This window comes from Phocoena phocoena, chromosome 20 (assembly GCF_963924675.1).
Source record: "Phocoena phocoena chromosome 20, mPhoPho1.1, whole genome shotgun sequence".
Classification (NCBI taxonomy): domain Eukaryota; kingdom Metazoa; phylum Chordata; class Mammalia; order Artiodactyla; family Phocoenidae; genus Phocoena; species Phocoena phocoena.
The window spans coordinates 11,517,963-11,543,636 of NC_089238.1; the positions used below are offsets into that span (position 1 = coordinate 11,517,963).

The window sequence follows — 25,674 nt, forward strand, 5'->3', positions numbered from 1 at the left end:
AGGGCATATTTGGGGGCCAGGGGGGCCCAGTCGGCTCAGCCACCCTGTCAGAGCCAGCCCAGTCAGGGCGGGGATGCAGGCAGACCAGAAGGGGGGTGGCTGGGCTTTTGGGTATCATGCTGGGTGCTGTGGGGGGAGGGGCAGGCTCCCATCCAGTGGGACAGTGAAACCCTGCGGTGTAGCTCTGTGTCCCACTGTGTGATGACGTGTGTGTGCCGTGTGTGTGTGTGTGTGCGTGCGTGTGCGTGTGTGCTTATGCACGGCCCTGTCATAGCACTGGGTATGAGCTATTGCCCCAGACGTGCCCCTGCCTGTTCCCTGCCAGGATCTGGGAAGATGGCTATACCTGGCAGGCCTGGGGTGCAGAGCAGAGTGGGCAGCTGTCCCTTGGGACTCTTAGCTGCCCACTCCTTCCCACAATGCCTGGCCATGCCAGGCTGCCCGGGCAGGGGTGGGGGGTGGTAGAGAGAGGCTCACATCACAGCCCAGTCATCTCCCTTTCTGTGACTGTGTGCCTGTGCGTGTGTGTGTGTGTGAGTGTGTGTGTTCTCTGGACAGTGACAGCACAAGGATCATGTGACAGGCGGCACACTGAAATGGTTAGGAGCACAGACTGGAGCCAGATTGCCTGGGTTCAGATCTTAGCTCTGCCATTTCCTAGCTGGATGAATTTGGACAAGTTGCTTGATCTCTCCGTGCCCCAGTTTCCTCGAGTGTAAATGGGACTGATAGTAGCATCTGCCTCTTAGTGCTGTTGTGAGGATGACATGGGTTAATAAAGGCACGTTTAGCCCAGGGCTCGGCTCCAAGTGAGTGCTCCATAGACGTGAACCGTTAGTGCTTCTCGCGTCCCCTTGGGGCAGTCAGAGTGTGTGCATGCACCTCCTGTCCTCTGCAGAGGAAGCAGATCATGTGAGGGTCCCCAAGGAACCAGAGTGTATAGCTCAGGGGACACGAGTGCCAGTCTGTGTCTGGGTGCTGGCCAGGGGCCTATGTGAGTTGAAGACAGCCAGGAAGGAGAGCTTGGGGACCGTGGCGCTGAGGCAGTGACCTCAGCAAGTAGGAAGTCTTGGGGGCAGTGCGTGTGGAGGTGTTCCCGAGTCGCTCCCAGTGACCCGTGTCTGGCCTCTCACCCTGCAGGTGGACGAAAGATGAAACCAATGAAGAAGGCATGCACCGGCCTCCCAGGTTCTGGCAGCGGTGGCAAGTCCCCCCCAGCCACCAGGGCCAAGGCCCTGAGGCGGCGAGGGGCCGGGGAGGGCGACAAGCCAGAGGAGGAAGACGATGAGGCTCAGCAGCAGCAGCCGGGGCCAGAAGAGGCTGAGGAGGGTGAGGAGGAGGCCGAGCGGGGCACGGGGGCTGAAGGGCTGCCCCCAGAGCTGCACCCCGATGACCCGGCTCCAGGCCCAGCCGAGGAACCCAAGGGGGAAGGGGAGGCAGGCCGCTGGGAGCCCTCACTCAGCCGAAAGACGGCCACGTTCAAGTCACGAGCGCCCAAGAAGAAGTATGTGGAGGAGCATGGCGCCGGCAGTGGCAGCAGTGGGGCGGCTGGTGCCCCTGAAGAGCGGGCACGGACCCCCGAGGAGGCGGGCACCCCGGGGGTGCCTCCGCAGCCACCCACCTCTGCCCGCTCCTCCTCCACCGACACAGCCAGCGAGCACTCGGCCGACCTGGAAGATGAGCCGGCCGAAGCTGGTGGTTTAGGCCCCTGGCCCCCTGGCAGCACCAGCGGTGGCTATGACCTGCGGCAGCTGCGGTCCCAGCGGGTGCTGGCTCGGCGTGGGGACGGTCTCTTCCTGCCGGCTGTGGTGCGCCAGGTGCGCCGAAGCCAGGACCTGGGTGTGCAGTTCCCTGGGGACCGGGCCCTGACTTTCTACGAGGGGGCACCTGGCAGTGGTGTGGATGTGGTTTTGGATGCCACGCCACCGCCGGCTGCGCTGGTGGTGGGCACGGCGGTCTGTACCTGTGTGGAGCCCGGTGTGGCTGCCTACCGTGCGGGGGTGGTGGTGGAGGTGGCTGCCAAGCCAGCTGCCTACAAGGTCCGCTTCAGCCCCGGCCCCAGCTCCCAGCCGGGCCCGGCGGCCACCCCGCCACAGCTGCCGCAGCGTGAGCCCGAGGACGCAGTGTGGGTGGCCCGCTCCAGCCTGCGCCTGCTGCGGCCCCCGTGGGAGCCCGAAGCCCTGCCGAGGAAGCCCCCGGCGGGTCCTGAGGAGGGGCAGGCCGAGCCGGGGGCCGCCCTTCCCCCCTGCCCTGCTGCCCTGGACCTCAAGCAGCCCGAGGATGCCGAGGTCTCCAAGATCAGCTTTGGTGGCCACCTGGGGGCTTGCGAGGAGGGTGAGGAGAAGCACCCGCCAGCCCTGGGCACCCCGGCCCTGCTCCCGCTGCCCCCGCCCCAGCTCCTGTCACCGCCACCCAAGTCCCCAGCCTTCGCCGGCCCAGGCCGCCCTGGCGAGCAGCCCTCGCCCTGCCAGGAGGGGAGCCAGGGCGGCAGCCGCAGCAGCAGCGTGGCCTCCCTGGAGAAGGGGGCTGCACCGGCTGCCCGGGCCCGCACGCCCCTGACAGCAGCCCAGCAGAAATACAAGAAGGGCGACGTGGTCTGCACACCCAATGGAATTCGAAAGAAATTCAACGGCAAGCAGTGGCGACGGCTGTGCTCGAGAGATGGCTGCATGAAGGAGTCCCAGCGGCGGGGCTACTGCTCCCGCCACCTGTCCATGCGAACCAAGGAGATGGAGGGCCTGGCGGACAGTGGCCCAGGTGGGGCTGGGCGACCAGCTGGTGTGGCGGCCCGTGAGGGCAGCACCGAGTTCGACTGGGGTGATGAGACGTCTCGGGACAGTGAGGCCAGCAGCGTGGCAGCCCGGGGAGACTCACGCCCACGCCTGGTGGCCCCTGCTGACCTGTCACGCTTTGAGTTTGATGAGTGTGAAGCGGCTGTGATGCTGGTGTCACTGGGCAGCTCTCGCTCGGGCACACCCTCCTTCTCCCCCGTCTCTACGCAGTCACCTTTCTCGCCAGCCCCGTCACCCTCACCCTCACCACTCTTCGGCTTCCGCCCTGCCAACTTCAGCCCCATCAACGCCTCGCCAGTCATCCAACGCACTGCTGTTCGCAGTCGCCACCTGAGCGCCAGCACCCCTAAGGCAGGCGTGCTGACGCCGCCGGACCTGGGCCCTCACCCACCCCCACCTGCCCCCCGAGAGCGCCATTCCTCTGGCATCCTACCTACCTTCCAGACCAACCTGACCTTTACTGTGCCCATCAGCCCTGGGCGACGGAAGACAGAGCTGCTGCCCCACCCAGGGGCGTTGGGGGCCCCTGGTGCAGCAGGCGGAGGAGCCGCCCCAGACTTCCCCAAGAGTGACAGCTTAGACTCTGGTGTGGATTCGGTGTCCCACACACCTACACCCTCCACACCGGCTGGCTTCCGTGCTGTGTCGCCCGCCGTGCCCTTCTCCCGCTCCCGCCAGCCCTCGCCGTTGCTGCTGTTGCCCCCACCTGCCGGTCTCACCTCGGATCCTGGGCCTTCCGTGCGCAGGGTGCCTGCCGTACAGCGGGACTCACCCGTCATCGTCCGCAACCCCGACGTGCCGCTGCCCTCCAAATTCCCTGGGGAGGTGGGCGCTGGCAGTGAGGCACGGGCCGGGGGACCTGGGCGGGGCTGCCGAGAGACTCCGGTGCCGCCTGGGATGGCCAGTGGGAAGCCTGGCCTGCCTCCACCTCTGCCGGCCCCCGTGCCCATCACTGTGCCTCCAGCTGCGCCGACGGCCGTGGCCCAGCCGATGCCCACCTTTGGCCTGGCTTCCTCGCCCTTCCAGCCGGTGGCCTTCCACCCCTCACCTGCTGCCCTGTTGCCCGTCCTGGTGCCCAGCAGCTACACCAGCCATCCTGCCCCCAAAAAGGAAGTCATCATGGGCCGGCCTGGGACAGGTAAGAGGTTCAGGTGGATGGGCTGGGCGAGGGCTCATTTTGTGCAGGGCCCCTTGCAAACTGGCTCTCAAGAGAGGTGAGCTCCCCACCTTGGGTGGGATTCAAGGGGAGGCTGGCCTCCTCTCTGCACAGATGTTCCGGTGGGAATTCACGTGTCAGGCAAGGGCATGGAGTTTTTCTTTTTTTTTTTTTTCCGGCCGCACCGTGCGGCAAGCAGGATCTTAGTTCCCCGACCAGGGATCGAACCCATGTCCTCTGCAGTGGAAGCGCGGATTCTTAACCACTGGACTGCCAGGGAGGTCCCCGGGCGTGGACTTTGAAGGCTCAGTGCAGCGTTTCCAGAAGCCTCCTGTTGGGAATGTACTCTGAAGGGGTCCATCAGTCAGCAAACCTTTCCTGAGTGCAGGCTCAAAGCCAGGCCGCCACAGAGCTGATGGGGTAACAGAGATGATAATTATGATGACAGGTCCCACGCCTGGAGGACTGGCAGGGGTATCACCGTGACAAGCACTGCAAGTGGGTTATCGCACCTAACCCTCACACCCACCCCTTAACGTAGTACTCACAACATACTGAACCCTGCTATGATTATGCTCATTTAGAGGAAACTGGGAATTTCCTGGTGGTCCAGTGGTTGGGACTCCGTACTTCCACTGCAGGGATCTGGGTTCGATCCCCAGTCGGGGAACTAAGATCCCACAAGCCGTGCAGTGCGGCCAAAACAAAGAAAAAAAAAAAAAAAATGAGAGGAAACTGAGGCCAGGTTAGTAACTTGCCCAGAGTCACATGGCTAGTAAATCCTGGAGCCAGCCTTCAAACCCAGGCAGGTTGGCTTGTGACCAACCTGCCTGGGTTACTGATGGGAAGACTGAGGCTCCAACAGGTTCTTCTGCCAGGTGGTGGCAGGACCAGGACTGGAGCCCTCATCTTCAACACTGCACCTGGTAAATAGCACAGGTGTGGTCAGTGCCATGGCGGGGAGCTGGGCGTGTGCTGGGCATGCTTCCAGATGTGAACCTAGTCTGGCTGCCCTCAGGAAAGGGCGTGTACGCTGAGAGTTGAAGGATGAGTTGGAACCAGCAACTGTGGGACAGGAGAACCTCCTAGGAGGCCGTGGGGAAGGCTCCGAGGCCAGAAGGAGCACCGCTGAGCACAGCCAGAGTGGCTGGAGGGCTGAGGCCAGGGGTGGGGGGAGAGGCATTTCTGAGATGGTGCTGGAAAGCCAGCTGGCCTGGGCCTTGTCAGAGCAACTTTCATGGAGGGTGACAGACCCGTCACCAGCCCCTTCCCTAGCATCTTTTTCTTATTTACTTATTAATTCACTGTTGACTGAGGCCCCCTCTCTGTGCCTGGCCCTATGCTGGCTGATGCTAAGGACACAGCCTTGTCCTCAAAGGGCTCATGGTCCCTGGAGTAAGACAGACCTGTCCCCAGATAGTAGCTGTCCAGAGTGGTCAGGGCTGGGGTGGAGGAAGCCCAGGAGGCCATGTGAAGTCAGGGAGGGCTTCTTGGAGAAGGGGCCAGTGAGACCTGCAGGGTCTAAAGTGAGACCTGCAGAGTCTAAAGTGAGACCTGAAGGGTGTGCAGAAGGGAGCCTGGCAAGGCCGGCAGGAGGACCTTCAGGCAGAGGGAAGAGTGTGCAAAGGCCTTGAGGCGAAAGCAAGAATTTGAAGGAAGTTGAATCTGCTAAGTCAGGGGCTCTAGACAGTGGGTGAGTGTTGGGATGTGTGGCTGTGTTGGTGAGCAGTACATCAAGGGTCAGATCATAGAGGGTCCTTCTAAGACTTAGGAACTTTATCCTGAGAGCCATGGAAGGTTTTGAGCCGACCCAACCATGGCTGTACATGAAGGGTGAGTTCCAGCCCCTGAGGCCAGAGGCAGGGAGACCAGGGAGGAAAGAGTCTGGGCTGTGGATCTGGGTAGGATCTGCTGTGTCTTAGGCTGGTGCAAAGACCAATATAGGAAGGGGCCCAGACCCTGCCCTCACTGAGCTCCAGCCCAGACCCGGGCAGAGGGACACAAAGACTACGCTTGCCCCTCATGCTCATATACTGAGGTTGTGAGCTGTGTTTTTTGCCCCACCCCCAACATTTTTTACATTTGTTATCGTAGTTGATATGAGCAAAATTCCACAAAGTGGGCACAGCGGGGATTCCTATCCTTAGGCAGATGAAGAAACTGAAGCAGACGGACTCCTACCATCCCCCTCAGCCCCCACCCCCCGCATGCCTACAGCCCCCGACATTGCCCTCATACATAGCATCGGTCAGTCATGACCCTCGCTGCTGCCGTGTGGGGAGGGATGGCACGATGCAGGTGACCTGAGACCTACCAGGGTGGTCGGGGGGCCGGGGGGGTTCCTGCCACCATTTTCCAGATGAGGAAAATGAGGCCCTGACAGAAAAAGAATCCTGATTAAGGTCACCCAGCCAGGGAGGGGCAGGACTGGGTCTTGAACCAGGTGTCTCGATCTCTGGATCACAGGACTCTTCCTACTAGAAGTAACAGTAATAATAATTTATTGAGTACCACCCATGCATGTGCTTGGCACACTGCTCAGTAAGCGCTGACTGAGCCTTTACTCACTGAATCCTCACAACAACCCAGGAGATCAGCACGATTATTAGTTCCAGTAGACAGAGGAGGAAACTGTAGCCCGAGAGGCAAAGTGACTTGCCCAAGGTCACCCAGCTAGGAAGAGGGAGAGCCAGAGTGTGAATCCAGGCTGTCTGGCTCCAGAGCCCAGGCTCTTAAGCACTCTCAGTTAGAATAATGAAAACAATAACAGTAGCCCACTTTATTGAGCATTTACCATGTGCCCAGCCTCAGGCGTGGGGCCATCTCATCGAAACCTCCTGATGCTATGAAACAGGGATTACCAGCCCTGTTGTCAGGGGGAGGGGGGAACTGAGGTTCAGGGAGGGGAGGCCCCTTGCTGGAAGCCACCTGGTCGTCAGAACTTGTCCAGTGCCTGTCCTGGCGGTTCTGAGCAGCGCCTTCCTGACTACACCCATGCTGAGGTATCCAGGCTGCCCTCAGGTTCCCAGCCAGCAGGCCCTTTTGTTCTTCTCTCAGAGGCCTCCCTAAACCCTTGGGAGGTAGGCACCTTGGGGCCTTCTCCCTCTGAGGCCCAGATAGGGCAGACTGTGCCCAGTGGAAGAGTGAGGCTATAGTCCTGGCCCCTTCTGCCCGCCCATGCCAGGGCCTGACCCTCAGTCAGGGCAGCAGGTGTGAGGGGGTGGCCCGGGGCAGCCTGCCTGCTTCTGCCCCCTGCCAGGCATTTGCTTCCGCTGGGGGACTTGCCGGAGCAGGCGGGCCGGCATTCTCTACATTCTGTGCATGGCCGGGCCAGCCAGCTGCCATTGCCACCTCCCTCTGACTCTTCCCGCCTGCTCCCCAGGAGAGGAAGCCGCCCCAGGGCCTGCAGCCCTGGCCCAGGAGGCCAGATGTCTCAGCCCTGTTTCTGGCATGGCCTCCCTTCCAGCTCCCAGCTTCCGCCTGGTTTCCCCATATTGACAGGCAGTGCCCCTTCTCCTGGGCCTGTCTGCCCATCTGCCTGTTTGAGCCACTGTATGTTTATCTGTCTCTCCCTTGGGTTCCTATGTCTGTCTCTGTCTAGGGCTCTGTTTCTGGCCCCGAGTCTCTCTCTCTCTCTGGACTTCTGTCTGACTTTCTCTGAGTCTGGCTCTCTATGCCTTTCCAGGTTTGTACCTCCTTAGACATCAGTTCTGGTCTGAGGCTTCATTCCACCTTCTTTCTGTTTTGATTCCCCCATCTTGGAATCCTGTCTCTGGTCCAGCCTTGGCCTCTCCTCTGGCCTTCCTTCTCCCATTATTTAGACGGACATGTTTCCCCCATCCTAGCCCCCACCCCCACTCTGTGCACATCAGGTACTCTGTTCCTTTAAGTCAGTGGATAGTTGCTAAGCACCAGATCTCCTGCTCCTTGGGGAACAGGTGGGAGAATGGGGAGTGTTGGGAGAATGTCTAGGCCTGGGAACCCCCGCTTGTCCCTTGACAAATTAAATGCCCACTAATGTCCCTGAAACCTGCTGAGAGGTGTTGGGAGCCATCCTGCAGACCCATCAACACCCAAGCACCTGTTCCCAAGACAGGCAGGAAGGTGGGGGCTTTTTGGGCCAAGCTAGGAGATCCGGCTGTGGGGGGAGAAGCAGGAAAGCAGCTCCTGTGCCCACCCACCTGCTCGAGGGCATGACCCAGATCACCCCTACCACCACCACCCCCATTGCCTTTCAGGAGACACTTTGGTGCCAGTTCCATTTAATTGAGTCCCACGTGCAGTCCACCCCAACCAGTAGGACCTCAGAGACCAGGTGGCATCCACCAACTATGCTTGGGTGCGTCGGGAAGATGAGGCCCAGAGAGGAGCCAGGGGTGTCCTGACTCCCCAGATCCAGATCCAGATTCTGCCCACCAGAATTTGTTTTGTCTCAAACAGTGAACCCCTTCTCTCCCACCAGAAGTCACTCCTCATCCCTCTACCAGGTCCAGGCTGAGCAGCCCTGGGATAAGTGGGTGGGGAAGGCAGATGTGGATGCAGGCACCGGCAAGGATGAGCAGAGGGAGATACAGAGCCTGGGGAGGCCCGAGGAGAGAGAAAACTCTGTGGCTTAATGCGAGGAGGTGAGGAAGGTTCAGGTAGGCTTCTCACTGGAGGTGACATTTGACCTGAAGCAAGAATGAGTGGATTTCAGGGTAGTGAAAGAAAGGGAAGAGCCATCCAGGCTTAGCCACAGGAGCAAAGGCCAGGAGGGGTGAAAGTGCATGACCTCTGAGTGGCCAGTTAAGGCTGGAGCTGACATGAGCCTAGTCTTGGCAGAAGGGTGCCAAGGAGGACAGGTCCAGCCAGGCCATGCTTGAATGTCAGCCTGTGAAGAGCCGAGAAAGGGTTTAGAGCAGAGGGCAAGGGTTGGATCAGGGTGTCAAAGATCCCTGGAAAGGAAGGAAACCTAGGCTGGGAAAAAGAGGATGATTTGCGGGAGAGAGAAGAGGCTTTTTTGAGGTAGCAGGAGTGAAGTGAGTCTTGGAAACGCCCCCAGCGCCAGGCACTGCAAGGGGTCAGGCTGCCTCCTGCTGGCGGCGGGTGGCGGGGCTGCTGGCGCGCGCATGCGCAGCGGCAGGGTGGTGTGTGTGGCCCTCAGCCCCCGGCGCCCGGCATTAATGGCTCCATTAGTGGCCGAGAGGGAGGCGCATTAGCGGCGACGACGGCGTCTGGCTCCCATTACCACCGGCGGCAGCGGCTGCACCGCAGGCGGCTGGACCCTAGCCTGCCGCGCCGCCGCCTCCGCCCGCACCCGGTCCCCTGCCTGTTCCCGCTCCGCTTGGGGGCCTGGGACTGGGAACCCCCGTCTCCCCATTTCGGTGGAAAAGCTGATTTGTGAAGCCAGGCAGACCTGGGCTCGAATCTTGACCGTGCCACTTCCTGACTGCGAGATCCTACGCCCTTCTGAGCCTTTTTTTTGCGAAGCAGCCCGGGAAACAGGGTGTACCGGGGGCTTTGTGGATCCAGACGGGCACCCAGTGAGCGCCGCGCCCATTCTCGCGCCCCAGGGGGTAGGCCCGGGGCGTCGGGCCTCCGGCCTTCCCATTGGCTACTGTCGCGCCCGCCGACGCCGATTGGCTGAGACTTGCTACCCTGGCCCTTGCGTCATTAACCCTTGCGCGGCAGCGTCCTCGGGCAGGGTGGGGGTACCCCCCCCCACGCAGCAGACAGTTCGGGTGCCAGCTGACCCGCGCACCGCCGCTGCCCGCGTGGGTGTCAGGCCGGCCGGGTGCCCGCCCGCTCTCTCAGCACAAAGCAGCTTTGTGGGGCCCGACGGGGGCTGGCTGGGGGCCAGGCGGCGAGTGGAAAATCTCGTGAGCTCGGGGCTGGGGAGGAGAACGCAGGGCGGCGCCCCCTCCTCCGCCCAGGCAGGGGCCCCTCCCTCAGCCCGCGGGGACCAGCCCTCGCAGCCCCGGCGCCTGTACACTCCCCCTCAACCCCCTCTTCTACCCCCAAATCCATATCCCGCCCTCCATCCTATCCCGCCCATCTTCCAATCCCTGGGGAGCCTCCCCCGCACCTCTCGCTTGCCTCTCTTTCCCTTCTGGTCCCCCTGCCTACCCCAGCCCCACTCACTGACTCACCCTGGCGCTATTTTTAGGCCCCCATCCCTCCCGAGCAGCACCAGTCCAATCCTGGGCTCGTTCCCCAGGCAACCCTGGCCGTCTCCGACGCCGCCCGGGGTGGGTGGGTGGGTGTGTATGTGGAGAGCGGGTGAGGGGAGCTGGGGACACTGGGGTGGTGAGCCGAGGCGGGGGACCCGGGCCTGGAGAGCAGGGTGGGGAGCCGCAGGCGGCAGGGCACGGTGCCTCTCGTACTCAGTAAACGGGGGCCCGTGAGTTCAGAGCATGTCTGCCTGTCCCTCAGCCTGTCAGCATCCCTGGCTGTGCGCCCCAGGCCTTTGGGCAGGCCTCAGCCTGTGCCACCCTGGGTGGCACTTGCTGTCTCCATCTGGGCTCCCTGTCCCCAGGCTGGGGTGGGGTGGTGCTGTGCGGGCTGTTTGGGGCCAAACCTTTTGTGGAGTTGGCTATGGGGTAGTGCAGGGGGTGGCTGCACCGTAGTTCTGCCTAGTACCTGCTCTGAGTGAAGGATGGTGATGCACCCCCTCTCTGATGGGGCTGGGGCCCTGGTTTGGGGAACCCCCCTCAGACTTTTCCAACTAGGGAGGCCCCAGTTAGGGTTGGGGGTGGCTAGAGACATGGAGCTGTCTGGGGACAGGACCTGCTCCCTCTTCTCCACTCCTAATCACCCCCACTCAGGGTTCCTCCATTCCAAACAATGGAAGCTAAGTATAGGGCTGGCCCAGTGCCCAGGGCAGGGGGGCCCTTCCCGTCCAGATTCCGGCCCCTCCCTGCTAGGCTGGGCCCCCACTTGGCTGTACCCTGCCCTGTAAGGGGCCTCTTCCCATCCCTCCTATGTGGGCACTGTCTTCTACCAGATGTGCAATCCTCCCAGATGTCTGGGGCCCTCTTTCCCTACTGTGCCAGGCTTAGCTCTTTCTCACCCAACAGAAGTGGGGGAGCTGGCGGCAGGGTTCCTCTGAGCTCAGTCCCTGGGCTTCATTGCAGTGGGGAAGGGGTTAACTTGCCAGTAGGTGACTCACCGGTGGGGAGAGGAGGGGGCAGCGGTAGGGAGATAGAGCAGGCCACATTGATTTCAGCCTTGATTTCTGCTTCACATTGCAGTCCCTGGGGCAGTGAGGTAATGGAGGGTCTGAGTCTGGGGCTGCATAGGGAGGAGGGGGCAGTCACCTAATAGTCCCTCTGTTGGTCTCTCCAGGCTCACAGCCAAGTGTCTGGCCCTGTAGTCTCTGGAGGTCAGAGGGCTACAGACCTTACCCTTCCCTCTAGGCCCAGGTTACCTGGGTTTTGCCCCCTCTCCATGCCTTCATCTCTGTCTGTAGCTGCAGAAGGCTGGGAAAAGGGTTTGTCTGTGCATATCACTGATCCCACCGGTGAAGGACCCTAGTCTTGGTGCATCTGAGCCTGTGCAATCTTTACCTGCCCGGGTATGACCCCAGGCCTCTGCCTTTACTGGATGTGGCCTCCGGGCCCTTCTTGGGTGATCCAAGGCCTCTGCGTCTCTGCCTGGTGGGGTCCCCTGCCTGTGTCTCGGTGTGTACCCTCTGACCTTTCTATAGTTGACCAGTCTCTCTGATATCATTGTCTGAACATATTCCCAGACCTCTGTTGGGAGTCTCTGCCTGTGTCCACCCTGAGGTGAAAATTTCAGTAGTGGAAAGAGCACTTGAGTTGGAGTGCTGGGCTGTTATGTCCTGGCTGCATGATCTTGCACAATTTATTCAATTTCTCTGAGCCTCATTTTCTCATCTGAACAACAGGCATAATAAAGTGTACTTCCCTAGTGGCTGTGAGGATTCAATGCACAGGGTTATACATACAAGCGCCGAGCATGTAGCAGCCCCAAGCATGTAGCAGCCCCAGTGTTAGTTTCCTTTCTTCCTCTTTTGGAAAGGGTGGCTCCCAGCCCAGAGTGGTGGCCCCCTGCCTTACACTGTGAGGTAGAGGGTCCCAGGTGGCTGCTAAGTGTCAGGCAGGGTAGCTGAATCAATGGGAATGGCCATGGCACTTTGTATACCTCCTGAGCCAGGGTACTGAAGTAGTTAGTGCTCACCAGGGTAAGTTTACATAGTGTTTGGGGTCAGTATGATGGCATTTGTGAGAGTTACCTGTGTTGGGGTTGGGGGTTGTCAGGAAGGCCACGTGAGTGTGTGGTTGTGTTGGAGGGATGTAGGGTGTGTGCTGTGGACAAGCAGTGGCTGTGATGAGGTGTATGAGATAATTCTGCCTGTTTGATATGTTGTGTGTTTGTATGAGTCACATGGGCTGGTGGATATGTATGAGGATATGCTTGATGAAGCACATATGACAGGGCATGTATGAAATGGGTGATGTGAAGAAGAGTGAGAACAAGTGTGTGTGATGGTGGGTGGGGAGTGATGGACGTTTAGTGTGGGAGGTAGTACATTTGTGTGAGGTGCCGGGTGTGTGACTTCTGACTTCGTGTGTAAGACCGAGGGTACATGTGACCCTGGATTGTGTATGAGATAATGGGTGTGGTAGGAAAGTCTATGAGGAGTGTGTGTGTGTGCGTGTGTGTTTGTGACTGCTGTTGTGAGAGTTGGTGAGGGCTCAGGGGTGGCTCGCCCAACCCTGCACGCAGTTTGTCAGCCCTGCGGGGCCGCGCGTGCCCAGGTGGGCGTGAGGGAGGTGGGCCGAGCCGCGCGTGAGCGTGTTCCTCGCGCGGACTGGACACACAAGCACCACCCACAGCCCCGGGCCTCTGCAGCGCGGCGCCCCGAACCGCCCCCCTGGCTCAGTGCCTTTACTGCAGTGCGCCCTCCCTGCCGCCCTCCTCCCACAGTCCCGCCCCGGGCCGGCTTGGGTCCAACCGGAGCCCGCCCCGCCCTGCCCTTATTTGCATATGACTGACGTTCCCCCGGGGCGGCCAATGGGGGCGGGCGCGGCGGGGCCTGACCCGCGCGCGGCGGCGGCAGCCAATGGGCTCGCGCGCGGTGGGCCGGGCTTGCGCGGAAGGCCGCGGGGGAAGCGGGGAAGGGGCGGGGGGAGGTGCGGCGGGGGGAGGGGAGCGCGTAGTAGTGGCGGGGCGGGGAGGCGGCGGCGGTTCGGCGCGGGGCTCGCTCGGAGCGCACGGACGCACGCACGCTCGTCCGTCTGCCCGCCTGGGGCCGGAGGCCGACCCGGCGCTGAGCCGCGGGCCCCAGGCCCGGAAAGGCGGGGCGCGGCGCCGGCAACCGGGGCGCTCGGGGCCAGAGCCGTTACCCGCCAGAGCTGCGAGGGAGGGAGGGAGCGAGCCAGCGAACGGGGAAGGGAGGGGGCCGCCCCCGCGCACGCGCGCCGCGCCCCGCCCCACCTGCCCCGCCCGCCCGGCTCCGCACGGGAGGAGGGAGAAGGAGGGGGCGGCGCCGATGGCCTGGGTGCCGCGCGCCCCGTGACGGCCCCCGCGCGCGCCGGGGGGCGGGGCGGGGCCGGCGCGCTCTGACCTCCCCCCGCCCCCCGGGCGGCGGGAGGCAGGCGGCGTTGTGCGCAGGCGCGCCCGGCTGAGACCCCCCGCGTGGGGCGGCCGGAGGGGGGGGCGGTGGGGGGGGGCATGCGGCGACGGCCTCCAGCTCCCCCCGGGCCCGAGCGGTGGCGGCCGAGGAGCCGGCGGCGGGCGGAACGGCGGCGGCCGCTGAGGAGGCGGGAGCCCCGGCCGGGCCATCCCGTGCCGGACCATGTACTCAGCCCACAGGCCCCTGGTGCCCGCGTCCGGCGCGGCCTCCCGTGGCCTCGGCATGTTCGGTCAGTAGCGCCTGGGCCCTGGGACTGCAGGGGTCAAGGTGTCGGGGTGCTGAGTGCGAAGTAATGGTGATGGGGTTATAGTAAGAGAACGGTGGAGGCAGAGTAGAGGGGAAAGTTATAGAGCTCGGCTGGTCTGAGTGGTTAGTGACGGCAGGTGGGAGTGTAGTGGAGGGATGGGAGTGCAGAGTGGGGAGTAGCTGAGGACAGCTGTGGTGTTTAGGTGTGGGGTGGGAAAGGTATGTTGTCATGGGAGGTGAGGAGGGGTGCAGAGTACCTGGCTAAGGAGCATGGATTAGAATAGGAGCAGCGTGAGACCTGCTGGTGCCAGGTGTGGAATAGAGGGAGAAGGGGCTAGGGGCTGTGATTGAGTAGTGGGGCTAAGGACAGGTCTTGGGAAGGGAGTGAGGCACTGTTTGCTCAGAACAGAGTGACGTGTTGGTGGTTTGCTTTTCAGAGAGAGGAAGAGACCCGGGAACCTGGAGGGTAGTGCACTAGGGAGGAGTTCAGGAGGGACAGGACCAAAGGACTGTTCTCCCATTGTATACTGGGCCCCTTCTTTCCCACCTAGCAGAAGATGAGGGGTCCTGATGGGAAAGATCCTTGTGAAGAGAGGGACAGGTCCGGGTCTCTGAAGGCTGTCATGGGTTTGGAGGGCCCAGCAGGCTTTTGGGGCTCCAGTGCCCCCGTGGTAGTGGATGGGATCTTCATAGTGTTTTGAGTCCTTTTCCAGTGTGGGCTTCTTTGTTCCTCCCCTGTTGCCTTGATATCTACTTTTTTGTTTTGTCAGCACCTCACAGAATCAGGTCTTGAGGCCAGTGCCTCACATAGGGGCTCCCCTAGGCCAGCCTTTGGAAGGCATTGGCAGGGGGGATCAGCCTAGGTCAGATTGATCCAGATCAGGGGGAGCCTGGAATGATGGGGACCAGGGCTAGGGCGTTTCCCTCTTCTCTTCTTGGTCTTCCCCTAGCAGGGGCCTCCTCTGCTGCTTCCACTTCCCCCAGGGAGCTGGCAGTGAGTAGGAAGCCCACTCCCAGCCTGGGCCAGCCCCAGGAGTCCAGCCAGGGGTGGGACTCAGCCGTAAGGGGTGGGCTGGCTCCCTTACCACCCAGCTCCTGGAGCAGAAGGTTGGACCTCTAGGACCAGCGTCCTGATGAGGGAAGTACCTTCCTGTGCGTAGCCTTAAGGAAACACCTGGCCCCTTTGCCTTGCCTGGGCAGAGTCTTGTAATAATTCTCTCGTCTGTCCCATTGTCTGTGCCTTTTTGTCTGAAGAGTTTACCACACCCTCCCATCTTTTGGGGCAAGGGGGCTGGACACTACACTGGAGATAAGCTCAGGGGTATAGAGTGAGGGAGGCTGGGAGGTGTCTTCATGGGCAGTAGGTTCTCTTTGAGGAGGAAAGAGATGCTGGAGCCACCTGTGCCCAGCCTGGGAAAGGCAGGTCTGGCTCCCTGGGGTCTGTGGTAGGGGTAGGGAGGCAAGGAGAAAGGCCTGAGACCCCATGCCCTGTGAGTAGTGGGGAGGGGAGGAGAGGGTAGGGAGACTGGGCCGTCTGCCTCAGGAAAAGAGAAAGGGAGTATGAGGCCAAGGTGAGGGGCGCTGTCAGACGGCAACATGGTGATGGGAATTGACTGAGGGAGGGTCTGCAGCCTTGCTAAGGTCTAGGGGCCTTGAGAGAGTGAGTTGGCAAGCAAACATGGCCTGGTTGGTGACAGGAGCCAGTCGTTTCTCTGGCCTGGTCCCTGGTGGCAAGGCTGGTGGAGGTGGGGGTGGAGGTGGGGGAGGGAGTGGGGTGTGAGGACCGTTCCCCTGCTTCTGTTTTCTTTCTTAAAAATCTAGAAATCTTTCAGGGAGGAGTTTTTCCTGAGTGATGTCGCATGTACGAGCCCAGGGGGCTCTGGGATTGAGGAAGGGGGTGTAAAGAAGGGGTGGAGCCACCTTGTCCAGGGTGGAGAAGAGTTTGAGTTGGGGGTCAAGGCCAAGCTCTCCTGCCGCACAGCTCAGCTGACTCCTTCCCACAGTATGGACGAACGTGGAACCTCGCTCTGTGGCCGTGTTCCCCTGGCATTCCTTAGTCCCCTTCCTGGCCCCCAGCCAGCCTGACCCCTCCGTGCAGCCAAGTGAGGCCCAGCAACCTGCTAGCCACCTAGTGGCCTCCAACCAGAGCAAAGGTGAGGGCTGGGAGGCTCCGGGAAGGCATGGGGATGGGGTCGAGATGGCCCAGGAGCCCTCTGATCTGCCTGCCGCTCTGCCCCCAGAACCTGCTGAGTCGGCAGCTGTTGCTCACGAGCAGCCACCAGGCGGGACGGGGAATGCTGACCCTGGGCGGCCCCCTGGAGCTACATGCCCTGAGAGCCCAGGGCCCGGACCCCCCCACACTTTGGGGGTGGTGGAACCTGGAAAGGGCCCCCTTCCCACGACGGAGGAGGAGGCCCCTGGTCCTCCAGGAGAGCCCCGGCTGGACAGTGAGACAGAGAGTGACCACGACGATGCGTGAGTGCCCTGAGGCTTGGGACTGGGGAGGAGGGTGTAGTGGCCAGAGACATGGCTCTCACTGCCCTGCCGCTCCCGCCACAGCTTCCTCTCCATCATGTCTCCTGAGATCCAGTTGCCTCTGCCTCCTGGGAAACGCCGGACACAGTCCCTCAGCGCCCTGCCCAAGGAACGAGACTCATCTTCAGAGAAGGATGGACGCAGCCCCAACAAGGTGCCTCATCTCCACCTGTCCCCAGCTCACCCTGTGGCCGCCCAAGCCCATCTCCCCACTCCTAACCTTCCTGCTCGGGCCTGTGTCTACTGCAGAGGGAGAAGGACCATATCCGGCGGCCCATGAACGCCTTCATGATCTTCAGCAAGCGGCACCGGGCCCTGGTCCACCAGCGTCACCCCAACCAGGACAACCGGACCGTCAGTAAGATCCTGGGCGAGTGGTGGTACGCTCTGGGGCCCAAGGAGAAGCAGAAGTACCACGACCTGGCCTTCCAGGTAACTCCGCCCCCTCTCGGCTGCTCGGCTTCCTCTGGCAGGGTGGGTGAGTGAAGGGTCTCCCTGCCCTCTCCTGCCAGGTGAAAGAGGCCCACTTTAAGGCCCACCCAGACTGGAAGTGGTGCAACAAGGACCGGAAGAAGTCCAGCTCAGAGGCCAAGCCTACAAGCCTGGGGCTGGCAGGGGGGCACAAGGAGCCAAGGGAGCGGAGCATGTCGGAGACAGGCACCGCCGCTGCCCCTGGAGGTTAGTGAGCCCTTTGGCTCTTCTGCCCTGACACCGACCTCCCCTTTGCTTGCTCACCCCCTTCCCCAGAAGCTCCTCTCAGCTTTATCTCTTTTATCTGAGAACCCTTACTCACAAAGGAACTGGTACTTATCACTTGTGAAGGGGTCAGGGAGGTCCAAATAGATAAGGTTTCTGAGCAGAAGTCTTATTGTCAGCTGCCATTTGCTGAGCACTCACTATGACAGGCGTCAAGAAGAGCGTAGTCTTCAGTATTCAGAAGCACACCTAATCTTGCAGATGTGAGGAAACGGTTTAGAGAGACAAAAGCACTTGTGTGAAGTCGCTAAAAAACTAGAAAGTACCAAAGGTTGAATTTAAACCCCAGCTCATCTCGCTCTCAAGACCACAGTTGGAAGCCCCTCGTTGGCTGCTTCTACTGACTGAGGGTGTTCAGTGTGCCCGGCACCATTCTGAGGTGCTTCTCTGGAGTGATCCTGTGGGTTTGGGCCCACGACTCTGTGAGGGAGGAGACGTTCCTTTTTCTCTGAGATGAGGGAGTAGAGGCTCAGATAGTCCAGTGGTTATTAGCTAGGCAACGCCACACATACCTGTCTCTAGGCTTTCATGCTCTCAGAAAGGCTGCCTCCCAGGGAGCAGTGGGCTTGCTCCTCGCAACCCAAGAGGGCAGGAACCAGGGGAAATGCTGGCCTGGTGGGTGGTATCTCTTTTCTGCCAGGTGGCCCAGGAAGTCCAACCTGCTTCTGCCTGGTATCTAGAAATATCTGTGGATCGCTTGGCCAGCCTGGGCACTGGGAGGAGCCTTCCTGACTGCGACACTTTTTTCTTTCCACCATACAGTGTCCTCGGAGCTCCTGTCCGTCACAGCCCAGACGCTCTTGAGCTCGGACACCAAGGCTCCGGGGAGCAGCTCCTGTGGGGCAGAACGTCTGCACACAGTCGGCGGACCTGGCTCAGCCCGGCCCCGAGCCTTCTCCCACAGCGGGGTCCACAGCCTGGATGGCGGGGAAGTAGACAGCCAGGCACTACAGGAACTGACTCAGGTCTGGAGTGCAGGCCAGGGGGTAGGGGCGATGTGCAGGGAGGGCTGCCCACGGTGACAGCACTGGCTGAACTCTCCCTGCACTTCTCCTGCAGATGGTTTCTGGCCCTGCATCCTACTCTGGCCCAAAGCCTTCCACCCAGTATGGGGCTCCAGGCCCCTTTGCGGCCCCCGGTGAGGGAGGCACTCTGGCAGCCAGTGGGCGGCCCCCACTGCTGCCCACCCGGGCCTCCCGTTCCCAGCGTGCAGCCAGTGAGGACATGACCAGTGACGAGGAACGCATGGTCATCTGTGAGGAGGAAGGGGATGATGATGTCATTGGTAAGCAGTTGCAGGGCCCAGAATCCTATGCAGGGAGCAGCTGGCTAAGGTTTGGAGGGGTGGGCGGAGATTTGGTCCAGGCCCTTAGGCCCCTTCCTTTTCTTCCCTTCCATGTTCATGTGTGATTGTGGGCATGTTCAGTTCAGGCCCTACTGAGTAAGCCCAGCCCTGCCCGCAAGAAGCCCCAAGCCAGACAGGAAGCCGGGAGGACACGGGCATGGCCGGGCCATTGGACACAGTATTAGGTGCTGTTACCAGTGTGCTCTTAGGGTCTGCTGGCGGGCAGGTGGGCAGAGCATTCCTGGACAACACTTGGAACAACACTTGTTCCTGGTGAGGAACAGCATTCCTGGACAGCACTTAACTGCTAACTCGGGGCAGAGCCGAGGCCAGAGCCAGGCTCCACACTGTTCCTCCTGGGCAGCCCTGCACCCAGCCCTTTACCAGCACTGTTCCCTCTGCTCTCTCAGCTGACGATGGCTTCAGCACCACTGACATTGACCTCAAGTGCAAGGAGCGGGTGACCGACAGCGAGAGCGGAGACAGCTCTGGGGAGGACCCAGAGGGCAGCAAGGTGAGGGCTTGGGACTTGCTGCTGTCTGGTCTCACGCATCCTGGGAAGTGGGGGAAATGTTAACTTCTCTGCACGTTGACAGAGGGGGAGATTAAGGCGCAGAGAGGATGAGCTACTTGCTTCGTGGGGAACTGGGTCTCAGCCTGGATGCGTGGAGGCCTTCGGCTGGCCTGGTTGCCAGGCGGGACGGGGAGGTTGGGATGGGCGGGATGGGCAGGGTGTGGGTATCCAGGCTCCCTTGACATGCTGTGTCTCCCTTCTCCTGCCACTCAGGGATTTGGTCGGAAGGTGTTCTCGCCTGTGATCCGTTCCTCCTTTACTCACTGCCGTCCATCGCTGGACCCTGAGCCCCCAGGGCCCCCAGATCCACCTGCCGGCTTCGGCAAAGGCTACGGGCCCACCCCATCCTCCTCGTCCTCGCCTGCCTCCTCCTCGGCCTCAGCAGCCACCTCCTTCCCGCTGGGCTCAGGGACCTTCAAGGCCCAGGAGTCAGGTCAGGGCAGCACAACAGGTCCCCTACGGCCCCCACCCCCTGGAACTGGGGGCCCAGCAACGCCTAAGGCCACCCGGTTTCTCCCCACGGATCCTGCCACCTTCCGGCGCAAGAGACCTGAAAGTGTGGGGGGCCTGGAGCCACCAGGCCCCTCAGTCATTGCGGCACCTCCCAGCGGGGGAGGAAGTGTTCTGCAGACACTGGTCCTGCCCTCAAATAAGGAGGAACGGGAGGGCAGTGGAGCTCGCATGCCCTCGGCCCCAGCCCCGTCGCTGGCCTATGGGGCCCCAGCAGCCCCCCTGTCCCGCCCGGCCGCCACCATGGTCACCAATGTGGTGCGGCCTGTCAGCAGCACTCCTGTGCCCATCGCCTCTAAGCCTTTCCCCACTTCTGGCCGGGCAGAAGCGTCTCCAAATGACACGGCCGGTGCCAGGACTGAGACAGTCGCTGGGTCCCGGGCACCTGGGGGCTCCCCGCTGGGCGTCAGCTTAGTGTATTCAGACAAGAAGTCGGGAGCAGCCACCTCAACAGCCTCACATCTGGTGGCTGGACCCCTACTGGGCACTGTGGGGAAGGCACCTGCCACTGTCACCAACCTGCTGGTGGGCGCCCCGGGCTATGGGGCCCCAGCGCCCCCAGCTGTCCAGTTCATTGCCCAGGGGGGCCCTGGCAGCGGGACGGCTGCGGGCTCAGGAGCAGGTGCTGGGAGTGGGCCCAATGGGCCAATGCCCCTGGGCATCCTGCAGCCAGGTCCCCTGGGCAAGGCTGGGGGAATCACCCAGGTGCAGTATATTCTGCCCACGCTGCCCCAGCAACTTCAAGTGGCGCCTGCCCCAGTACCAGCCCCTGGGACCAAGGTAGCGGCTCCCAGCGGTCCTGCACCCACCACCAGCATCCGTTTCACCCTCCCGCCGGGCACCTCCACCAACGGCAAAGTCCTGGCTGCCACCGCACCCACTCCTGGCATCCCCATCCTGCAGTCCGTACCCTCCGCCCCGCCCCCGAAAGGTGAGGCCTGGGCTGGGCAGCATACGGAGAGGGACCACAGGCTTATTCAACTCCTTGGTAACCACCTGCTCCCTTGTCTCTCAACTTGCAGCCCAGTCAGTTTCTCCTGTGCAGGCCCCGCCCCCGGGTGGCTCAGCCCAGCTGCTACCTGGGAAGGTACTAGTGCCCTTGGCCACCCCTAGCATGTCAGTGCGGGGAGGAGGGGCCGGCCAGCCGCTGCCCCTGGTGAGCCCACCCTTCTCAGTACCTGTGCAGAACGGTGCTCAGCCACCCAGCAAGGTAAGGGCACCTCGGTGGTGGCCCGCCTGTTTCGTATTCTTCTCTTCCTGGGTGTTAGCCTCTATGTCCCGCGGTTTCTGTGTCTGTCTGTCGTTCAGTCTTCTCCTTTTCTCCCTTTTTGTCTCTTGGCCCCTGTCTTGCTCGACCTCTGTGCATATCTTGATTCTGCCCTCCGTGTTTGTACCTTGTCCCTTCTCTGTGTCTCCTATCTGTCGCTGTCGTCTTTGCTTTCGTTTCTCCCTTCCCGTCCCCGTCCCAATTTCTCTGTCCCGTGTCTCTGCTGAGGTCCAGCCTCCGAGGTCTTGGTCCTCCCCTGCCTCACTCTGGGTCCCCAGCTCACCTCAGCCTGTGGTGCCCTTGCCCACAGATCATCCAGCTAACTCCGGTGCCTGTGAGCACACCCGGCGGCCTGGTGCCGCCCCTCAGCCCGGCCACGCTCCCCGGACCCGCCTCTCAGCCTCAGAAGGTTCTGCTGCCCTCCTCTACCAGGTAATGGCAGTTGAGCCCTCATCTGGAGGTGAGTGCAGGGAAGGGGTTAGGTGGGGCCAGCTCACCTACACCTTCCTCTTTCCTCTCCCTGCGGCAGGATCACCTACGTGCAGTCAGCAGGCGGGCATGCGCTGCCCCTGGGTACCAGTCCTGCATCCAGTCAGGCTGGAACAGTCACCTCGTACGGACCCACGAGCTCAGTAGCCCTAGGCTTCACCTCGCTGGGGCCCAGCGGCCCCGCCTTCGTGCAGCCCCTGCTTTCAGGTGAGGGGTGGCCTGGCAGGCAGCTGGGGACCAAGGGTGGGGCTGAGGCAGCTCTGGCCCTAACTCGGTCCCCTGCCTCTCCTCTGTCTTTCTCTCTGCAGGCCAAGCCCCATTGCTGGCTCCTGGCCAGGTGGGCGTGTCACCCGTGCCCAGCCCCCAGCTGCCTCCCACCTGCGCAGCCCCCAGTGGTCCCGTCATCACAGCGTTTTACCCTGGCAGCCCCGTACCCACCTCCTCAGCACCCCTGGCCCAGCCATCCCAGGCTCCCCCAGGCCTGGTCTACACCGTGGCCACCAACACCACCCCACCTGCTGCCACCATCCTGCCCAAGGGCCCACCGGCCCCTGCCACTGCCACCCCGGCCCCCACCAGCCCTTTTCCTAGTGCCACAGGTGGGTGCCGGGCCAACCGAGGGTGGGGGTGAGTGGGGAGACCCAGGGGATGGGCTCTAGTCAGGCCTGGCTCAGCAAATACTCTCTTTACCAGCAGGCTCCATGACCTACAGTTTAGTGGCCCCCAAGGCCCAGCGGCCCACCCCCAAGGCCCCCCAGAAAGTGAAGGCGGCCATCGCCAGCATTCCTGTGGGCTCCTTTGAGGCAGGTGCCCCTGGGCGGCCAGGCCCTGCGTCCCGACAGCCGTTGGAGCCCGGCCCAGCTCGTGAGCCCCCTGCATCCGAGTCAGAGCTTGAGGGGCGGCCAACAACACCAGCCCCTCCACTGCCCCCAGAGACCTGGGCTCCCCCGGCCCGGTGCAGTCCCCCGCCGCCCCCACCTGCTGAGGAGCGGACCAGTGCCAAGGGCCCTGAGACCGTGGTGAGTGTCCAGCAGGCCTGGGGGTTCCCTGCTGCTGGGCTTGGCCCCTCAGTCCCCTGCCTGCCCTTCTGTTCCACCCCTCTTCCATCCCTGTCCGAACTGTGCCCTTGTGGGTCCTCCTCTGTCCTCCTGCCTATCTGTCTGCATGACTGGGTCTTCCCCATGGCTCTGTGTCTTGGCCGTCAGCATTCATCTTTTGTATTTCTGGGTCTTGCCCAGGTGAGTCTGAACCCAGTGTCCTCCATCTCCCTGCCATCCTCACCCCAGGCCAGCAAATTCCCCAGCTCATCTTCAGACTGGCGTGTCCCCGGGCTGGGCCTGGAGAGCCGAGGGGAGCCTCCCACCCCTCCCAGCCCGGCCCCGGCTCCAGCCCCAGCCCCTGGTAGCAGCGGCAGCAGCAGTGAGGGCAGCAGTGGGAGGGCAGCTGGGGACACCCCCGAGCGCAAGGAGGCGGCTAGTGCCGGCAAGAAGGTCAAGGTGCGGCCCCCGCCCCTGAAGAAGACCTTTGACTCTGTGGACAAGTGAGCATGGGCTGGGGGACTTGGAGTGTGTGGGTTGGTGGCAGAGGGGGCAGCTGCAGGCTGAGGCAGAGGAGGTGACCCTGCCCGCTCTCCAGCAGGGTCCTGTCAGAGGTGGACTTCGAAGAGCGCTTTGCTGAGCTGCCCGAGTTTCGGCCTGAGGAGGTGTTGCCCTCGCCCACCCTGCAGTCTCTGGCCACCTCACCCCGGGCCATCCTGGGCTCCTACCGCAAGAAGAGGAAGAACTCCACTGGTAGGCGAGCGCAAGGCACCCAGGGTAGGTGGGACAGACTGGGGCCATCTCCACTGAGCCTGCTTCTGTTTGACCAGACCTGGACTCAGCCCCTGAGGACCCCACCTCGCCCAAGCGTAAGATGAGGAGACGCTCCAGTTGCAGCTCGGAGCCCAACACCCCCAAGAGTGCCAAGTGCGAGGGGGACATCTTCACTTTTGACCGTACAGGTGCCGGTGTGGTGGCAGGCAGAGCTACGGGGGTGCTAGGGCCTCCAAGAGGGGTGGGGGTCCCAGGAACGGGGTTAAAGATGGGAGAGGTGGGGTGGGTGTCGCTGAGAGAAAGGACAGCAGGTCAAGGGTGGGTTCTGATATTCAACAGGCCCCTAAGTTGGTACGTGACCTTGGGTGGGTTCCATCTCTAAACCCCACTGTGAAATAGAATTCAATGAGGGCGGAGTGGCCCCTCGGACAGTGGTGGAGGGCCAGGCTGCTGCGGAGGCTCGACTGTGCTCCCTGCGCTGCTCCCAGGTACAGAAGCTGAGGATGTGCTCGGGGAGCTGGAATACGAGAAGGTGCCATACTCGTCGCTGCGGCGCACCCTGGACCAGCGCCGGGCCCTCGTCATGCAGCTCTTCCAGGACCATGGCTTCTTCCCATCAGGTAAGCAGGTGCGGAGTCTTGGGGGGCACTTGGAGGGGGCCTACCCACTCATCTCACCCTGCCCTCCCCACCACCCTTCTGTCCACAGCCCAGGCCACGGCAGCCTTCCAGGCCCGCTACGCAGACATCTTCCCCTCTAAGGTCTGTCTGCAGCTGAAGATCCGTGAGGTGCGCCAGAAGATCATGCAGGCGGCCACTCCCACGGAGCAGCCCCCGGGAGCCGAGGCCCCCCTCCCTGGACCGCCCCCCACTGTCACTGCTGCTGCCCCTGTCCCCACTCCCAGCCCTGCTGGGGGCCCTGACCCCACCTCACCTGGCTCGGACTCTGGCACGGCCCCGGCTGCCCCGCCATTGCCTCCGCCCCCAGAGCCGGGGCCCGGACAGCCTGGCTGGGAGGGGCCCCCCCAACCCTCACCACCCCCCTCTGGTCCCTCCACAGCTGCCACAGGCAGGTGAGGGGCTCCTGAGAAGACCCCAGACCCACAGTACTCCCCTCAGGACACGGACAGTATGTAGGTGGCAGGAATGCGGGGGCAGGATGGTTACCTCCTCCCCAGCAAAGCCATTGCGTCCTTTCCAGTTTGGGACGGAATGAGGCCTGCTCCTCTTGTCTGTCCCCCTCCCCCCACAGCTCCCTCCCTGTGATGGGGGGCAGCTGAGGGGAAGCAGGGGGCACAGTCTCCCTTCACCGAGCCCCTGTACATAACCTGGAGTGTGTTACCTTCAGACCTTTTCACTTGTACTTTATGCAAAATGGCTCGTGTGAGGGCTGCAAGCTGGAGGGTAGTGTGGGCCTCGGGCCACAGGGAGGCGCCTGTGGAGTAGGGGGAGTTCATGTACCCCTTTTTTCCCCAGAGGGGCTGGACTCAGGTTAGTTTGGGGGTGGGGGCTCCTGCACTTTGCCACAGGCACGGGGAGGGTTCTCTCTCCCCACCCCCTCTGCCCTCCCGGCTTGGGTTGTACTTTCTAAGAAGGTGACTCCCCCGCCCTGTCCCCATCCCCAGAACAAAACATGTTGATCATGTGCAATATTTCTTACTGTGCTGAGAAGCCGCAACGACCGAGATTAAAGCTGTTTAACACACCCGTGCGGCTGCCTGCTCGGAAGGGAGAAGGGATGTTGGTCGTACCAGTCTGACCCCCACGGCTGGCCGTGGAGCTGGACTTCTCCCCCTAACCACCGTGAGGTGGGGGGTGCGATTCCAGGACCGTCCCTTCCCTACATCAGGGGGACATGGTGGGCAGAGTCAAGATGCCTATTTAGCCGTCTAACACGCACAAGCTCGGGAAGGCCCGTGATGTGGTACTACAAGAAGAGCAGTTCACCTCTGACGTTCCAGCTGAACGAGAGAGGTCTGAGCCAGGGGTGGCACCGGGTGGGGAGGCCAGTCAGCCCAGAGTACCACGCTGTCCCCAGTGACCCCTGCTGCCCTTGTGTGGCCTGAACCAGCACTGCAGCCAGGCCAGAAGGAACCTCTCCTGTTTGCGCCTCTGTCACAGCCTGTGGACAGTGCTTCTCTGGAGAGAAAAATACCCATACGCTGTGTGGAGGGATGACTGCTAGGGGTGGGAAGGTCAGGAAGCTTCCACAGGAAGTCACACTTAAGCTAGGACCAGAGCACCAGAAGTTCCAGTCAGGGGGAAGAGCATGTGCAGATTGGAGGGCAGCTTTGAGTGGGCTTTGACTGTTGGGTCACCCAGAATTCTTGCTTGACCATGATCCTATAGGGCCACGTTAGCAAGCCAGTTTCACTTCGTGTTGTACTGATTGGTCGTGCCTGCCTGGAGCACCACTGTGATGATAAATCTGCCTGACTCTACAGGAGCCACAGTATCTTGATCGATTGGTGCGGCCTGCCTTGGGCAGAGATGCAGGGTCACAGACATGGGAGTTGAGATTCAGGTACCCAGACGGGCTTGGCCATAAAGCAGAGAA

At 61.9% G+C, this 25,674-nt stretch overlaps 1 protein-coding gene across 6 annotated transcripts; it reads left to right on the forward strand.

The window, feature by feature from the left end:
- Positions 1-1,151: 1,151 nt before the first annotated feature.
- CIC (capicua transcriptional repressor) lies at positions 1,152-24,822 on the forward strand. 6 transcript variants are annotated; one of them, XM_065898730.1, is made up of 20 exons: positions 1,152-3,930; positions 15,835-15,984; positions 16,072-16,306; positions 16,391-16,520; positions 16,616-16,798; positions 16,879-17,044; positions 17,885-18,087; positions 18,182-18,407; positions 18,878-18,981; positions 19,255-20,482; positions 20,574-20,761; positions 21,129-21,250; positions 21,348-21,514; positions 21,616-21,906; positions 22,001-22,326; positions 22,594-22,847; positions 22,946-23,097; positions 23,175-23,306; positions 23,607-23,738; positions 23,827-24,822. In XM_065898730.1, exons 1-20 carry the CDS (start codon positions 1,152-1,154, stop codon positions 24,192-24,194), a joined length of 7,536 nt encoding a protein of 2,511 aa, XP_065754802.1. In that variant the 3' UTR covers positions 24,195-24,822. The 6 variants fall into 6 exon arrangements, with proteins under 6 accessions (XP_065754802.1, XP_065754801.1, XP_065754803.1 ...); XM_065898729.1 differs by having other exon boundaries at positions 22,943-23,097; positions 23,827-24,194; XM_065898731.1 differs by having other exon boundaries at positions 22,004-22,326; positions 22,943-23,097; positions 23,827-24,194.
- The last annotated feature ends 852 nt before the right edge of the window (positions 24,823-25,674 follow it).

Excerpts from the sequence above, each read along its gene's own strand:
- CIC (XM_065898729.1), top strand. The coding sequence starts at position 1,152 with ATGAAACCAATGAAGAAGGCATGCACCGGCCTCCCAGGTTCTGGCAGC. Across the intron at positions 20,762-21,128 it reads GTGCTCAGCCACCCAGCAAG|ATCATCCAGCTAACTCCGGT; the intron begins GTAAGGGCACCT and ends CCTTGCCCACAG. Across the intron at positions 22,327-22,593 it reads CCAAGGGCCCTGAGACCGTG|GCCAGCAAATTCCCCAGCTC; the intron begins GTGAGTGTCCAG and ends TCCTCACCCCAG.